At 52.2% G+C, this 17,003-nt stretch overlaps 1 protein-coding gene across 2 annotated transcripts in view; it reads left to right on the top strand.

The window, feature by feature from the left end:
* Nucleotides 1–6,784: 6,784 nt before the first annotated feature.
* Nucleotides 6,785–17,003, top strand: part of TBX15 (T-box transcription factor 15) — a 92,881-nt gene continuing 82,662 nt past the window's right edge. The window contains exon 1 of one of the 2 annotated variants that reach the window (XM_042031193.1): nt 6,785–6,905. Coding sequence is in view for 1 of the 2 variants with exons in the window: in XM_042031192.1 (XP_041887126.1) it covers nt 9,419–9,620 (202 nt within the window). In the remaining variant the exon portion in view is untranslated. Of the gene's footprint in view, nt 6,906–9,101; nt 9,621–17,003 lie in introns of those variants that run through there. The other variant, XM_042031192.1, reaches the window with a different exon arrangement.

Here is a 17,003-nt window from a genome sequence, read left to right as displayed (position 1 = left end):
GCAGGAAAAAGAGGTGTCCGTGGGGGACAGGAGACCTGCCGGCTGGCGGCCAGGCACACGGCCGCCCCCCACTGCAGCCTGCGGGCAGGGAAGTCTGTGGTCTTCCGGGTAGGGGGCAGCCCCGTATTGCTAGAAGTGACCTACCCCTGGGAAATGGGACAGAAGTGACTCGAGGGTGAAGTGGTGGGATCCATCGCGACCGTTCAAAACCCTTATTTTTAAAAGGGGAGAAATGCGGGGGGAGGAGGAAGAAGCGACAGAAATGAGATGCTGACACTGAGGAGTCCCAGGGAGACATCAACAATCGGTGCCTATGGACCACATCAAAGCACGGCAGAGCAACAATAAAATGCCTTGAAACACTTCTTAATGCAATGTTTGCATTGGGCAAGTCCACAGATGACGCCGAATTTGCCATCACAAGAGAAATAAAGCAGCAGATGAGGTTTAACCAACATTTCTCTAAAACCCGACTGTAGAGGGAAAAGAGAGGAAGGGAGAGGGAGAGATTTTTATAATCCTGAAAGGCAAGAGGAGAAACCACATCAACATAAAGTGAGTAAAATGAGGCAGGGCAGGATTACCAAGGCACAGGGGGATCTTAACAAATAGACCAATATGCCACAAAACATCTGTAAAGAAGAAAACTTCCAGTCAGGATTGCTACGGAGGTACTTTTGACTCAAAGGCTATTGCTCGGCCCTGCTATTTTAGAAGAGGCCATATTTGTCCCCCTTGCGCCCTCATTCCCCGGGTGATACGGGGGCACCCACAACCTGAGTTTTGTCCCGATAGCTGGAGAGCTTTTCTGGGCGGGACGCCTCTCGCACGGATAGGGAAGAAGGAAAATGGGGGCGAATGTGCGTGCTGGCGAGGGGAAAGCCTCCGTGTTCCGGTCAGTCTCTGCCAAACAAGCAGTCACACTCAGATGAGCGCTTAATTGCTATTGTGTTTTTGTTTTCCAAAGGCAGAACTCCTATTCCCCGAGCGCAGCTGCAGTGTGGCACAGGCTGGCTTTGTCTGGTTGCTGTGCGGCCGCTCTCGTCATGCTGGCCCCGCCTGACAGCAGCCCAAAGCCAGGAGTACCTATTTAGCTGCCTGCCACCCACGCACGAGGGAACGGCTGGATGCAGGCGGCTGAACACCCCTCTGCCCTGCAGCGAGTCTCCCTTCCTCGCTGACTGCTCATTCCCGAGGAGATTAAGTCCCGATCTGTGCTGAGCTGTCAGATCCCGCTCTCAATTTGCTTTGTTGCCTTCCCCCGTGGGAGAGTTGCTGTCCCTTCTGAATTTGGTTCTCCCACCTCCCCCGCTGGCCGGCCGTGCCAGGCGAGAGCCGGCGCCTGCTGCCGGCACTGTCTTTCCCTAAGCCGGAGCCCGTGGCGGCTGAGCTTCCCGTGCTGGCTTCACACGGAACCTCCCGGTTGCTGCGCCCACGCCGGGCAGCCTCGGGAAGTGCTGCCGGGGCTGCCTGCCCTGGGGCAGGCCGGCCGGGGGGCTCCGCTCGTCCCTGCTGCGGAGATGTCCTTGCGCTTCGGCCCCTGCGGACAGGAGCTGGCTGCTGCCCACCGCCCTCCTCAAAATATTGTTCAGCGGGAGCCTGAAAGGCGGCATTGCAGCCCTCGGGCTCCTCCTCCGAGTATGCCACAGGCCGCTCCTTGACCCGGGGCGACTCCGTGCCAGCTGCGCCAGGGGCGAGCACAGAGCAGGGAGAGAGGCCTTGCGGCGGGGCAAGCACCGCACACGCTGTAGGGCTCGCTGCTGCGTGGTCGCGTATCCCCAGGGGATGGAGAGAGAAGACAATTTCACTTATAGAATTATGATAGAACGTGACCCCGGACAGGAATGCGGCCGGCACCGAGACGGGAGCGGGGGGATATCTGTAGGTTTCCGCGGCTTTGCGGGGAATTAGCGAGATGGGCTGTGGGGAGCCGAGAAAGCTGCGCTGAGGGAGGGATAAAGGTTCAGCTGGATCAGGGGGTATCCCACGGCGTAAACGCTCGCCGCCCTCCGTTCGATTCCAAGGTTTCTATCTTCCAGGCAGGAGAAATCCCTGCGAGGAGTGCAGGTCGCACGGCAAAAAACGGACCACAGATACCAGGAGAAATTCCTCCCGCCAGCCCAAAATTTCGTCCTGAGAGACCCCAGTCCCCGGCAGCTTTCTGGTTGCTAGAAACTAATAAAAACAGTATTAGAAGCTAATAAAGACTTGCTTAAAAATAAATCTGGAGCAAGAGCGAGCGAGGTTTGATATGCAGAAAGGGAGCCCGGGTTGGGGTCCGGTGGGTCATGACCATTTTCGGGGGACCTGGAGCCGCGTGTCTGGCCTGCTTGCCTTACACAGCAGTCGTGTTTCACGTGGGTCAAAATAAGCTGTGTTTGAATTTCCTGGATTGTGCCACAAACGTATCTCGTGAGGAGGCCGGGGACCACTCTCCTGCTTCTGTAGTGGTGCCTACAGTTGATAGCACGGGGGGATAAACTTCTGTTTTCCATAGAGGGAGGATTACATCCGGTGGCCACAGATCTTTTGAATAGTCCCATTAAAGTCTGCTTCGTTTTAGGTTCGGCCCTAAATGGGGTTGTTTACAGTATAACACATCATGTATGAGGTAGGGGAGCGCAGAGACGTCTCTTGGTTCAAAGAGCTGTGCCTTGAAGAGAAAAAAATTCCCCTTATATTTATTTTTTTGACCGAACACACATTGAAATGCTGTGTGCATTCCTGCTTTCCTCCCTGGAAAAGTGGGCTTTGGATCCCGTCTCAGTAACAAGGGGCTGGTTGTCCGCCTGCAGCACCCCATATGAGAACTATTGTGCACAAGGCCCACAGCGTTTTCTGGGGAATGCCACTTTTTCGGCATGTGTGAGGCTTGGGGACAAGAGCGGGACAAGGGGACACGTGGCTGCCGGGTGGGTCCCGCCTGGGCCCGGGGGACGTTAAAGCACGCTTGGCTTCTCCCTCTCCTCCTCCCCGGAGGTAGCTCAGGCTGTGATGGCTGCAAGGTACCATAGGCCCCGTGTGCCCTGATCTCTCCACTCACCGCACTCAGTCCTGTGAGTTTGGGAGCCGAGGGTTGCGTTTGGACTGGAAAAAATAATCCAACAAAAAAGGAAACAAACCCCCAAATGTCAACTCCCTCAAACTCCCAAACGTCAACTCCCTCAAACTATCCCAAATTATAATAGCAGCAGGTATCTGCAAAGAAGCAGCTCTTCAATGCGCTGCTGTGTAAATGCTGTTTGCTACCGGCGTGAAACTGATTTCTTTTTCTTTTCCCATGGAAAAATAGTCAGGCGCCCTGCTGAGAACAGTCACCTTTCAGACTAAAATCTCCCTGCCGGGACTTGCACATGGGCTGCCCCACACCTGGTTCTGGCCCAGCTTTCCCGGTGCTCCTCGTATTCCTCTGGCCACGCGTCGTGGGGTGATAAGGGAGGCATACGAGTCCCGATCCGGGGTTGGAACCATAGGAGTGCTGAGCCACGGCAGAGCTGAGCCCCTCCGCCTCCGGGAGATGCTTGGCAGGTGACCTTCTCGGGACCTGCTCTTGTGCCCTGACTGACAGTGGATCTCGTCCTGGAGTTTGTCTAGATACATACAGCCTCCCTGCCGTCTTTTTCCTGCTGCTCCCGAGGTCTCCTAACCCTCTAGACCTCCGAAATTCCTTCAGGGTGGTTTATGTGTGGGAAAAAAACAAACAAACAAACAACCCAAACCAGGCAACAAACAAGCAAAAAACCCAGCCCAGACCTATGAACCACTTTGAGATCTCTCTCGGTCCCATCTCGCCGGCTAACACCACTCCCGAGTCCACCTGCAAAGAGTGGCGGGGCAGGAAGAAGGAGGGCCTGAGGAAACCTCAGCGACCCACTGCAGACGAGGCCGGGGGAGCGCGCAGGGGGGCAGCGGAGCCCAGGAGCCCAGCACCACCTTCTCCTCAGCACCACCACCCTGTGTGAGCGACTTCGGGTGGCTTTGCCACCTCTTCTCGGGGGTGTGAGTGTGTGTGTGCAAATAAGGTTGTCAGGAAGGTAATGAGGTGGGTGGCAAACTGTGGACAGGCTGGCATGGCTGATCAGACACCTCTGTCCCTCACCCTCGGAGCCCGAGCGGTGCGCAGTTTCTCTGGGGTGCAGGGGGAGGGGGGAAAAGGGGGTCAGCCCTGCTTTCCGGTGGTCTTGCTCGCCTCTGCCCTCCTTGGAGCTGCCTTTTGCCTCTCGCCATCCGAGAGCTGCAGCCACGAGGATTCACCTGTCAGCAGAGACCTCAGCACAAGTCAGGGAGAAAATCTGCTGAAGCGGGAGGAAAAATAAATATCTTATAAAAAAGCGGGCGGCAGGAGCAGCCGGGATTGGGTCCGGGGCGCCCGTGGGTGTGAAGCCGAGTGTCCCGGGCGGGCGCGCCCCCAGGCTGTGCCCGGGGGCTGCAGCGCACAGGGAGCGTGGAGCAGAGCAGCCCGCCCGCGTGTATCTGCGGGTTTCACGCAAGCAGCGAGAGCTGAAAGCTGCAGAAACTCCGCGAGCCTGCTGACAAGCAGGCAAAGCGGGTCTGTAGTCTGCAAATGAAGAGAGAGATCATCTAGTCCCCCGCTTATCGTTCCGGGTTTTTCTGAAGTTTGGCGTGGTAAATACAAAATGCATGGCTTTTAATCCTGCCTGTGTTGTTCCAAGTCAGTAGCTGAGAAGGCAGAAGGGTCTCTAGCCGGGACTTTGGTCTTTGTTTGCGAGGGGAACCTGCTTTGCCTGAATTATTCATCATAATTGCCTATTTCCAAACAGCTCCGCGGGGAGGCTCCGAAATTCAGTCAGGTCTGACTGGTGCCTGCGGAAAAGCGACACCCGGAGCTGATGGAAGTTCAGGGACAATTTTAAGTTCCCGATTCTCCTCCCCACCGGGAACACAGGGGCCGGGATGGGGCTGAACGCGGGGAGAGGCCCGGGGACAAGGGGCATTTTGTTGTCCTAAGCCCAGGAAACGTGCCGATGTGTTTCTGCTCCGCCTGGTCTCCTCCTGCCGCCCCGAAAACAGGAGAGACAAAAATAATATACGCGCCGAAACAAACGGGGGAGAATTCCTAGTAAAATGGAGGGAAAGTAGTGGCTGTTTTTTATAGTTCAAGTGTATAATCGGATTTTTTTTCTGTCCTGATAGAAAGCAGATAAATTTAGGAAGGGAGAGCTAAGAGAATAATTACAGGGTGAAGGTAGTTAAATTTTATTTCGAGTCCCAAAGGCAAAACCTGACATTTTATTGCAAACATCTGGAAGGCTTAAGAGACTGGCATGGTGTTTGTTAAACACTAATAGAGATTTTTATTCTGTAAAACACAAACAAAGCCCATTTAAAAACACTTGAGACTGTAAATATTTTGCGGTGGTTCAATTCTCAAAGCCTGAGAAAACCGGGGGAAGGGGAGGGGGAACGAATCGACAGCATAATAGGGGTATAATTATGAATTAGTTAATATACGCAACAATACCGTTTGTGCAGACCATAAAAATAAATTGCAGGCGTGTTTTTTTCCCCAGTCACAATAACTGACCCCGCGCAGCACGGGAACATCACCTCGCTCGTGTTTTCAAGCGGCCACTTGTGCTTGCTTTAAACTTGCCTCTTATTAGAGAGCCAGCCTCGAAATCCTCCGATCCGTTTAAAGATAATCGACGCTGTATTAAAGCCCAGTAAATCACTCGCTCACGTTATCAGACAGCCTTCAGCCCGCGCCCGCTGACTGGTTTTAACATTGTTTTCAATTACTAACTTTGAAAAAAAGAGAAATAATAGTAAATCCACGGGCTAGATCTGGATGAAGCACCTTCGGAAAGGTTTTTCTTGCTGTAGAGCAGGGTTTGAAACTGGCCCAGCCCCTGCAAACAGCACATCTGGACAGCACTCCCGCCCAGCAGCCGGCTCCCCTTATTTCTCTTTTTTCCCCAAATATTTCCATATATAAACAAATATTTTTCAGGCTCGCTCCGCGACAACTGGAAAGCAGAAGTGAATGATTTCTTTATAAACCCTGAGGCCTGGCCCTGCGACCCTTGCTCCTGCCACTTTATTCCAGGGAGCAGTTTCCTGGATTTAATGGGCGCTACCCCTGCGAGTAAGAGTCTGGAATAAAGACCAGGCAAAGGGGCGCATTCATCTCTGGCGGCCGGGGGTCGGGAGTCGGATCTGAATCCAGATTAAGGCCAGGCCTCTGGTAGACTCGAGGTTTACACCGGTCGCCGCGGGGAGAGGGGACTCTGGCCTCAGTGCCGCTGCGGCTGAGAGGAGCCCCGGGAACCGGGCGCCGGCGGGGCAGCGCGGATGCGTTTTGCTCAGTCAGATTTTGGTGCAAAAGCTCAACAGAAATCCCATCCCCCTGCTCGGGAGAGGGGGTTTTCTCTGGGTGAGCTTTCTCAGCGCAGGGGGCAGCGAACCCTGCGAGGGAGCAGCGTTGGCTCTGTCCCTCCCGCCCCCCTCATCCCTCCCCTTTCCCCCGGCACATCCAGTGGGGCCGCAAGGTCGCTGCAGGGTCTGCCCTCTCTCCTCGCTCGCACGGCGGAGCAGCAATGCCTTTGTGTTTACCGCTTTTGCACCGCCCGGCGCGGACGGGCAGAGGGAGGGCGAGCTGTCCTAAACTTCCCGGGCACCAGGATAGGGCCAGGGAGAAGGGCCGTCGCCGGGGCCGTGAATCCCGGCGGTCCCGGGAGCGGCGTCCGGGACCGCGGGGAGCTGCTCTCCCGCCCCTGGCTAAAGGGTCTGCTCCCTGGGGTTTGGCAATTAGGGGCCGTATTGGCTTGGAAACTGCGCTGTGTTTCTTGTCGTTCCTGCAGAGGCTGTGTTCGGCTGCCAGAGCCGGGCGCGGAGTGCTCGGACACAGCTCGCAGACCTCGGGTGGCACAGGAGAGCGCCCCAAAGTAAGAGACCCAAAAGGGGTCGGGGCTGCTTTAAACTGTCCACCAGTAAAACCACACTTATTGCTATGGAAAACGTATTTCTGAGTTCTCACATCAGTTCCCAAAATTCGTTTTAATCGCCCTGCCTTTCCAGCACCATTTCTTTTCACTAAAACGCTATAAATAATCCACTATTTTCTTGGGCTCTTTTGCTAAAATCTCCCTCCAGCTTCTTTAAAAGGCTTCCTCCGTGTCTGCCTCCCAGGCAAGTGTTTCCGAGGCTTACGGAAAGAGGGAAAATATTTGGTTTGGTGGGGTTTTATTGGGGGGATTTTTTTGGTGTGGTTTTTTGTTTGTTTGATTTTTTGTTTGTTTTGGGTTGTTTTTTTGTTGTTGTTGTTGTTGTTTTGGGGTTTTTTGGGGTTTTTTTGTGTGTTTTGTTTTTGTTTTCTTTTTGAGACATTCCTTCGCCTGGGGAAGGACACACAGCCGGGGGACCCGCTGGAAACACATGTGCCCTCCTCCAAGTCCCCGCTGCCGCTGTCGGCTTCCTCCCCGCCTCGGTCGCTCCCTTCTTGTTGCTACTCCTGTCCCGGCACGGCTCCCCGCGGAGCCGGAGAGCGGGCAGTGCCGGAGTAGGGAATACACGATATCCCGTGTGGCAGCGCCGCTGCGCCCGTCGCTGAGCCCGCGGAGAGTGACCTGTCAAGGAGGTGTACTAGAGGGGAGGGGAAAGGAGCGGCGGGGAGGGGGATGAGGGGTGTAGGGCGGGTGATGGAGACGTACAAAACCTGCTCCTCGGCCTAGATAACAAGGCTTAGCTTTTCCGGGATTTGCCGAAGAAATGGCTTCTTTCCCGCTTTTCATCTGAAATCCGTTTCCGTGCGTGTGAACCTCGGCGGGCGCCTTAGGCCGGGGAGAGAGCGCTGAAGGGCTCCGCCGTACCACGCTGACGTGGGCACCGTGGATTCACTCTGGGAGCAAAAGGAAGTGTTTTTCCCCCCTACACTCCCACATGAGCCTCTTTCACTTGTTTCCAGCCCCACAGAAAAAAATCGTCTACGAAAAGCCTCATTCTCCCCCAGCACTGCCCTAAGCAGCTCTGCACCTTCGGGGAGCAGCGGAGAAACAATGGACAAAAAATAATCCCTTCCTGAAAATTGGTGTGTCTCTTTGCCCGCTTTTCCACCGCGGCTCGGTCCATGCTAATCCCCTCTCATACTTTATAATTATTTTTATTTAATTTTGAACTTGTATCGAATTAACCCCCCGTGGCTTTCCCCGCTGTATTTTCCCTATACAGTGTTTCGCTTGACTTCATTTATTTTTCCGGGGTCCCACCAGCTAATGAAAACAGACGCTTCTGTCACCTTCTCAAAAGTAGCCCTTGTTGCTTTTCACTGCGAGCCCCCCCGAGCCACGCGTGACTGAGGGGCGTGGGAGCAGCTGCGGACCCGCCTCAGCCGGGAGGATGTCAGGGCAGAGTGAGCCAGAGAGCAGAAATAAAATGCTGAATATTATGCAGGCAACCAGTCGGGATCTGTACCTAGCGGCTTTGTTTTCGCTATAGCTAGAGTGACAAAAAGAAGCAGGAAAGGGGGAAAAATTATATAGATATATATATAAAACCCTTCCCACAGAGAAGGCGCTCCCCATGCCCGGGGGTGTCTGGGTCTCCCTGCCAGCCCACGCCGCCCGCTCAGCCCCGCCGCTCCACGGACACGCATCGTTTTGAAGCGAAAGTTCAACCCCCTCGAGACGTTGCTTCTGCTTCTGCCAAACACCGATTCCGCCGGCAAGGGCAAGTAATACATGGCATAAATGAAGTTTTAAAAATACCCCCTCATCCGGCACCGCTGGGTGGTAAAGCACCTCTCGGGTACTTTGCGTGGGGATTAGGCAGCAGCAGCGTTTGGGAAACCCGGGTGCGGCGGAGAGAAGTGCGGGAGTTGTTACCTCTCTGTGTTTAGAGTTATGGGTTTCCTACTGGCTCCCCGTTCTTCAAACAGTTAATTCTCCCGGCCGGTGTTCCAGGACTCAGATGGCCAAAATTCCTCTCCCTCAAGCCCGAGTCTCCCTCCCTTCCCTATTGGGTCGCAGCTTTTGGGTCTCTCCCGAGCTCTCCCTCCTATTGGCCGGGGACATTTTTTTTTTCCTTTTTTTTTTTTTTTTTTCCTTGACAGGCGCACGCAGCCTGCCTAACTCTTGGAGAAAAAAAAATCCCAGAAGTTTGGATCAATCAGAGAGAGACAGAAGGAAAGGGGAGAAGAAAAAAAAAAAAAAAAGAAATCCAGCCTGCAGCCCCTCTGAGCAAGTGCTGGGACCTGGGCTGAGCACACCCTCCTGGCTCTGCCTGCGGAGTATCTGCAGCCTCATGTAGTGCCTTCAGGAGACTGAGGGCTGGTTCTTCTGGGGGTGCAGCTGGGGAGGGGTGGGGGGGGGAAAGAGGCAAGAGGCTCTGCCTCTGGTCCCCGAGCTGTGCGCTCCCAGCCACTGGTCGCTCCTCTGCCCAAGGGTCTGGGCTGGGGGATAAGATGAGTGAGAGGCGAAGATCGGCGGTGGCCCTCAGCTCCCGAGCGCACGCTTTCTCGGTAGAAGCCTTGATCGGGACAAATAAAAAGAGGAAACTGCGAGACTGGGAGGACAAGGGGCTGGATTTGTCCATGGAAAGCCTCAGCCCCAATGGCCAGCTGGGGGACAATGAAGACCCGACTCAGTGCCTGGACCTCAACCCCGGTTAGTGCGACTCCTTTCTCTTCGGGACCCCCCTCCTGCCCCGCTCCCTCCCAGCCGCTCTCCCTGGGTCCTGCCGGGAGCTGCCCGCCCGGCAGCGCGTCCCGGAAAACATCCGAGACTGGGAGTACAGAAAAAAAGAAGCGGGAATTGTGCGGAGATTTCTTGGGGGTTTTTTGTGTTTGGTTTTGTTGTTTTTTTGTTTTTTTGTTTTTTGGGGTTTTTTTGTTTGTTTGGGTTTTCTTGTTTTCTTGCTTTCAGTTTATGGGGACTTTCTCTTACTCACTGTGTCTCTTCCCCCCTCCCCTAGCTCCATGATCTCCCGTGAGGGACGGCGTGTCCCCTCTGCTTCATTTTTCTCCCTCTCTCCTTCCTCTCCGTGGCTATCGATCGCGATAGTCCTTCCCGGGTGTCTCGGGACACGCGTTTCGTTTTGCCCCAGAGTTCCCCGAGCCTCGATCGTGGAGTTGCCGGGTGGGTCGGGGGCAAAGGAGTGGGGTGCAAGATGCACCTCTCTCCTCTTTTCCGAGTCACGGGCCAACCCCCGTGTTTTCTCCATGGAGGCAGTGCCGCCCTAAGCGGAGGTTTCGGTGTAGGAGAATTTTGTGGGCTCCAGGATCAAAGCTGCTCCGAGGCGAGGGTCGCCGACTCCTCGGAGCGATGTGGACCCTCTAAATACGCCTGCAGCTCGGGATCCTTCTCCCGGGGTCGGACCCGCTGGGTCCCGGCGGCGCGGCCTCGCCCCGCTCCTGGGACGGAGCTCACAAGCCGCAGCGGAGGCGCGGGCGGTCGCGGAGAGGAACCTACCGTCTCCAGAGGGAAAACGCTCCCGGCAGGGAAAAGGACCTCAGCGGGCAAGGGGCACTCCGAGGAGTCCAGCCCCGCTCCCGAGCCTGGCACCTCCCGGGAGCCGCGGCGTACGGAGCAGCGCCGGGCCCGCGGCCCCAAGGCCGGCGGGACGGGGCTAGGGGAGAGGGAGCACAACGCTTCCCTCCTGGTGTCTGTATTTTTAATTTTAAACTCTCGTTTATTTATTTTTATTTAAAAGGAATCCAGTAGCTCTCAGCTATCATTTGGCACAAGCCAAGCCCTGGGTCTCCTCTTGTCCCCCCGGCCGTTTCTCTCCCGCCTAAAACGACGGTCCCGGAAACGCAGCCGCGGACCCGCGACGATCGCGAGGGTGGAAACGCGCTGGGCCCCGCTCCCCGAGCTGTCCCCGCGCCCTTCTCGCCGTCCCCACGCCCTGCTCCCCAGGGCCTTAACAAGGGACGGATCGAGCTGCCCCGCTCTCACAAGTATAGTGTGGGGAGAAAGCGAATTTTAGGTGATTTTCTGTTTGCTTTTAATGTTCGGATGGGGCAAAAAGGTCAAACGATTTCTTTGCACAACCCCTAAGAAAAAGGACAGAAATATCCTTCACACTTGCCAAGTCCTTCCCGCTGCACTTGGAACAGCAAACACCTTTTAAAATTTGTTTTTATTTCTTTTGCTATCCCTGAGCTATCAATAAGCATTAGTTGCCCAAAACTCAGAGTTAAAAAAAAAAAAAAACCCAAACAAAAAACCCCCAACCAAACCAACAAAACAAAACAAAAACAAAAGGAGGGGGAAAGAGAGACAGAGAGAAATAATTATTGATCGAGGTATTAAAAATATTTGCTGAAAATATTTGAAGTGTTTTTGAAGGGAGCTAAAGACTGTGAAGACCTCGTCCCTCTATGCTGTCAAGGAGCCGCATTTCAATTTGCTTTTAACAGCAGCCGCCTTCCCCGGTGCGGATCCTAAGGAGAAGTAGGTAAAATCTGCTGCCAGGGTCGTCTCTCTCAGCGGAGGGATGGGCATAAAGTAGAGGGGACAGCAGAGATCAACCAGTCAAAAAATAGTTTACGGTTTCAGAGGCTTCCCGGTTCAAAAGAATAAATACGCGACCAAAGACAAAAATCTGCTTTCTGATAACAGAGAGTATCAGCACATCAGTCTTCTTTTTTATTTCAGAATGATTTTTCTTTTTTTTAAGAACCGTTTTTCATAAATTTTTAGCCACAATGGGATATATTTTTGTGCGGTCTAAATGTTTAATTTGCCCATTTCTCCGTGAATTCGAATTGGAAAATGGGAAAACTTTTTCTGCGCCAGATTGGAGAGCGGGAGAGAATGGCTGCTAATGCCTGAAACCTCAGAAAGTAAACGTGATGTTTTTCATAAAGCAAAGGAAATCAAGAACAGTTTGAGAAATCATTTTTAGGAGGTTGATAGACTTTAAATAAAGTCCGCGACTGTAATTTGCACAGTCACTTCATTAAACCTAATTCCTCCGCGGCGTACTTTTGCTGCTGGGTGAAAATTGATTAGCGGCTCCATAATGACCACCAAATTCCATCTTTACAAGACCTAATTAAGAACAAACTTTACACCTAACGTATTTTAAACTTGCCAAATCTCCAGCGATATAGAAAAAAAAAATAGAAAAGGGAATTTTTATGGCGTCCCAAAGGTTCAACACTCAAAGCCGCTGCCCCCGAGTAGCGACGGGCTGTTCCTTCTGCTGGCGGTGTTGCTGGTACGGGGGTGCTTGCGGAGAGGCCGCAAGTAGTGCAGCACGCGCTGGGAAATGATGCCTGGATTATCGTGGGATAACATAAATCGGTCTAGCCCCATTTATCGATCTTTTTGCTTAAATTGCCTCCATTTCAGCGCGGGAGGGTCTGAAAACCATTCACCGCGGGGAACTAAACGCGGCCGCCAGTAGAGTAAGGCTTCGCTCTCCTTTTCCCAGATCTTTTCCGTGCAGGCGGGTATGAAGATTTCTCTCCCACTCGCGGGACACGGGGTGGGGGGGGAGGCGGAGGGGCTGCCCCGCTTCACTGCCGGCTTCGGTGCGAATCTGTGCTGGTCGTGCACAAGCTCAGCCCTCGGGAGTGCCTGGGAGACAGCGTTTCTTGTTTCCCCGTTTCGGGGGAAACCCTGACCCCTTACGTGCCATCTTACAGCCTTGGCCAAACTCTTCCGTGATGATATTGGCGAGACTGTGTCTCCCCGAGAGACTTTCCCACCCTCCGGTGCCCCATCTTCCTGGGAGAAGCGAGGTGGCAGGCTGGGAGGTGGCGGGTCGGGGTGTGGCGTGGGCAAAAGTGAGAAAAGCAAGCAGATAAATCCCCCAGGTTTGTAAAAAAATATCTCCCGAGCATCCGAGTTATTTATGTCTCAGCCATGAATCTCGTCACCAGAGTTAATGTGCTTTTTTTACGAGACTCATTTAAAAGGGGGATAAATCTGGATTTTAATCACGTGCGGGTTCAATCACGAAGTTGTGAAAAGGAATTCGGGATTACAGAGGCTCTCACCTTCTCTCCCCCACTCCGTGCATTGGGGGCGCGCCGCGCGTGGGGCCGCGGCCGGGCCGGGGAGGCAGAGCTCGCCCGGGGGCTCCGGGAAGCCTCCCCCGCTGCTCCGCCGCCCACGGCCGCGCTCCCGCATCCTCCCCCGGCACTCAGTTCTCGCCACCGAGAGGCCAAAGGAGGAGGAGGAGGAGGGTGGCGGGACGCCCCTCCGTCCCCTTGGCAGGTTCGGTTTCAGAGGGCAGCAAAACAATGGGCTCGGATATCTTCTGGGTATTTATAGATTTAACCTGAACAGCGGAAAGGTCACGGGGGCCCCAGGCGTTGCCTCCCTTGATGTATATATTGTTTACCGTCGTTTACGGCGGTGGCATTCGTCGGCCCGTCCCTTTGCCACCCCAAGGGCGCAGGGACGGACCGAGGCAGAGCCGAGCGCGCAAGACTTCTTTATTTTTTTGGAGTGGGTGGGTGGAACGTGTCTCCGTGGACGCGTTTTCCTTCACAGAAACACGGCTGCTCCTTCAGGCGGTCAGGGTCTCTTCACGGCGAGACGGGCACAGGCGCTTCAGAGTCAGAACAAAACGGTCCGAGGGCTAAATATATAGACTTTTTCGGCTTTGGGGCCGTCCTTTTCCTTACAAAGAAACACACAAGCGATTTCGTAAACGAATTTTACTGCCAGTGCAGTCCTTGTACCACACGCCCATCCCATCGGTATTTTTGGTTGCATATATTAGAAGTGCACCTATCAGTTAAAAAAACCCCCAAACCACCTGGAAAGAAACAAATAACCCCCAAACAACAAATTAAACAAAAGAAAACAAGGCATTGTTGCGAGTTTAATTATTCGCTCCCTGTGTTGATCTGAATCTACACTGGCGAGCTACTGCGAGCCTCTGCAAAGAGAAAAGAAACACGACACACATTTTAAGATCCACAATGTGTTTATTATATATGCTTATCCGTAAGATTAAGATCCGGGAGTTTGACAAAGCCTTCGGTGGCTGACGAGAGTAAAACCTTCAGCTCTTTTAGGGCGGCTTGTTGTTCTCCTGTGTCTCCCGGGAGGTTGCATCGATGTCCATCCCAACCCCGCTCCGCCACGGGGTTCCTGCTCCTCCTTGCCCACGGGCAAACCCCCTCCGCCGGCGGGGGTGCGGGAACCATGCAGCCCGCCCTCCCTCCGGAGAGGTACAGAGATTTTAAGAGCAGGAGAAAATGCCATTGACCCTTCCGCTTTTTTTTTTTTAAATTATTTTTTAATAGCCTTGCTTCTGAATGCTCATATTGATGCATTCCGTTCTTTGAGCAGCGGCTGTTAAACCCGTGAAAAGGGAGTGACTTAATTCGGTTTCTCACTTCAGCTTTTGTTTGAGTGCTCCGTGGATGGGGCTAGGATTTCAAGAGCTGGCAGAGCACTTTTTCTCGTCTCTTCCCCGAGGTAGAGCACATTGGTGTACATCGTCCTTTGCATGGTCCTTGAGGCTCGCAGATGAGCAATGCTCTGTGACAACGAGATGTAAGGCAGAGAGTCAGCTTTGCCTTTGCTTTGGGACTGGGAGTTATTGGTGAGAAGTCTTTCTAACGAATTTGTGTGTGACTGGGATCGTATGAATTCATTCCACCTGCTGGATCATCAGTTTGCCTCTTTAAGATGGGGTACAGAGCTCAGATCCGTTGCTCCCTTGTGTACACGGTGGAAGGAAACGCAAAATCTGCCCCTCCTAATACTTCTGTTCCCCCCATACTTCAGCAGCAGAGCTAAAGCTCTAGTCTTTCCCAGAGGAGACAATTGCAGGAGGCAGATGGAGCTGTCCAGATGAGAGCCAGGAGAGCCGAGCCCTGTGGGGGCTCGGGAAATGGTTGTCTTAGTCAAGTTCATACAACTCTGACCTTGGAGCTCGAGGAGCCAGAGAGCGAGAAGGATTTGTCCCTGTGGTTATATCCGTCTTACTGAATTGGGGAACTCCTGCTGCTGGCTTTGTGAAACTCCTCCTGCAGAGAGGTGAATTACTCACGCTGTATTAAGAGGGCAGGTAATAGAATAATAGAGGCAAACCTCATAGAGCAGCAGCGCATTAGAAAAAGGGCAGCGTGTCAAACAACTTTTTCCTTTCTTTTGTATGTATTTTAAATCTGCAGCATTTTTTACACAGGTTTATTCCATCTGCTGGTGAGGGGAAAGCTGCTGTTTCAAAAGGTGTTTCTTGTCTTTGACAAGAACTTTGGGAGAATCCAAAAAGCTTCTGTTACAAGCAAAAGTCAAGTAATTCCTTACGAACCATCAATCACTTCTCCCCCCTCCCATTTGGGACTGAGCGCTTATATCAAATATCAGCCCAGCTAGCCTCTCCTCAGGCAGAAGTGTCCTGCTTTATCCGTATCTGTCTTTAAGGAACACTGATGCTTTTTTCAGATGGAAAAGTTGAAGGATCCCTTCCAAGAGCGCTGCATTCAGGAAAGAGCATTTGCATTGTTTTGCAACGAAGTCGGTGACATTTGAGTCACTTCTATTCACACAGATCACTGTTCCTATTGTCATCCGTTGGATTCCTGAATGAATCTTTGCTTCCCAGTCTTAGGTCTTCAAAGATCAAAACTTTTTTTTTTTCCCCCCCAAAGTTTCTTTTTCCTGCCTTCTGATCTAGACTAATAAGGTTACAATAGTTTAAATAATGCACTAAAATCAGTCTGAGAGTATTGAAAATTTCCTGAATATATTGAGACAGGACCAGATGGCATTTACATTGTCCTTTTTGAAAAATTAGTAAAACCAATTCAAGTGTGAGTTAAATCACGCCAAGTGTCCATATTGAGATTGGTAGTTTACATTGGTGACGTAAAATCGAATTCAGTGAAAGAAACTTAGATTTTCTAAACCTGACAACGTTTCAGAGATCAACAGAGTTTCCCAGAGAGGCTGAGCGTGCTAGTGCCCGTTGATGGAGTTACAGGGTTTTATGCTAACTCTTAGTTCTCTGACATCCTCCTAAACAGTGCAACTACTCTGCAGTAATGGGATGGGACGTTCTGTTTGAATCCTGACAGAAAAGGCATCGTGGGTGTACAAACATATGGGCAGTGTCTGTCAGCCTGGGAGCTGTGTGGCTCCATTTGGAAGAGCAGCAGTGGGCACCTGGGTATAGGGAAAATGCAGGCAAGAAAATGCAGAATCTTCCCAGTTCTCCAGTTCCTAATACTGTCCAGAGCAGCTCTGCGCAGCAGGGCATTGAAAGATTTTGCTTCTATAGCTTTTTATTTGAACTACAGTTTCCTCAGGTAGAGAGTACTGTGCAGCAGTGCTGAGACATTTTTGTTTCCAGAGAGGAAAAAACCCCAAAGGTGCAGCTCTCGGCTGCTTGTTTCCAATACAGCTGAAAACAGGTTACGATTGCAACCTTTACACCTGCGAAACATCTGCTGTCTCAAAATACAACCCCCTTGCATTTCCTGTGTTAAAAGCTGTAGTGTGCTCTGGTGAGAAGTGCTAGGGAAAGACATAGTGGTATGGTAAAATGAAATTGAAATATCTTCGAAAGCAGATTGAGAATTTTTAAAACTGAGGAGAAATGTGTGCCAATTGAAATTCTAGTAGCGATTTGCATCCTGGAGGCATCTTTTAATTGCATATTCTTCAAGGTCAGGAAACAATGAATCAGTAAATCAATCCAAGAAGTGATAAAAGCACTTGTTACAATAATATTTACAATCATATTTTCATATACCCTTTGCCTAATTGAGCTATTGATCTGAGAGTATTGGGAAGATGGTAATAGGACTGTCTGAGTCAGACCCCTGTGACAGCGGCTTGTCCAAGGTTTGCTGGGTGTTCACAACTGCAGCCTTGCAGCTGTCAGAGGGAAGGATTCACCCAGCAAGTGGCTTAGGCCAGCACATTCTGATTCACAGCAAAGGAGGAAGTCCAAGGAGGATTTTCATTTTGGGACTCAGCAGAAAAAAGAGTGAAGATGGTGAGGATTCACTTAGATTTAGCTCAGCAAAAGCTTTTTTTTTTTTTTTTTTTTTTTTTTTTTTTTTTTTTTTTTTT

The sequence above is a fragment of the Corvus kubaryi genome, unplaced genomic scaffold, assembly GCF_017639235.1.
Source record: "Corvus kubaryi isolate FWS band 111438036 unplaced genomic scaffold, C.kubaryi_AGA036_p1.0 37341, whole genome shotgun sequence".
NCBI lineage: Eukaryota > Metazoa > Chordata > Aves > Passeriformes > Corvidae > Corvus > Corvus kubaryi.
The sequence above is the reverse complement of the archived record's forward strand: the minus strand, read 5'-3'. Positions and strand labels throughout refer to the sequence as shown.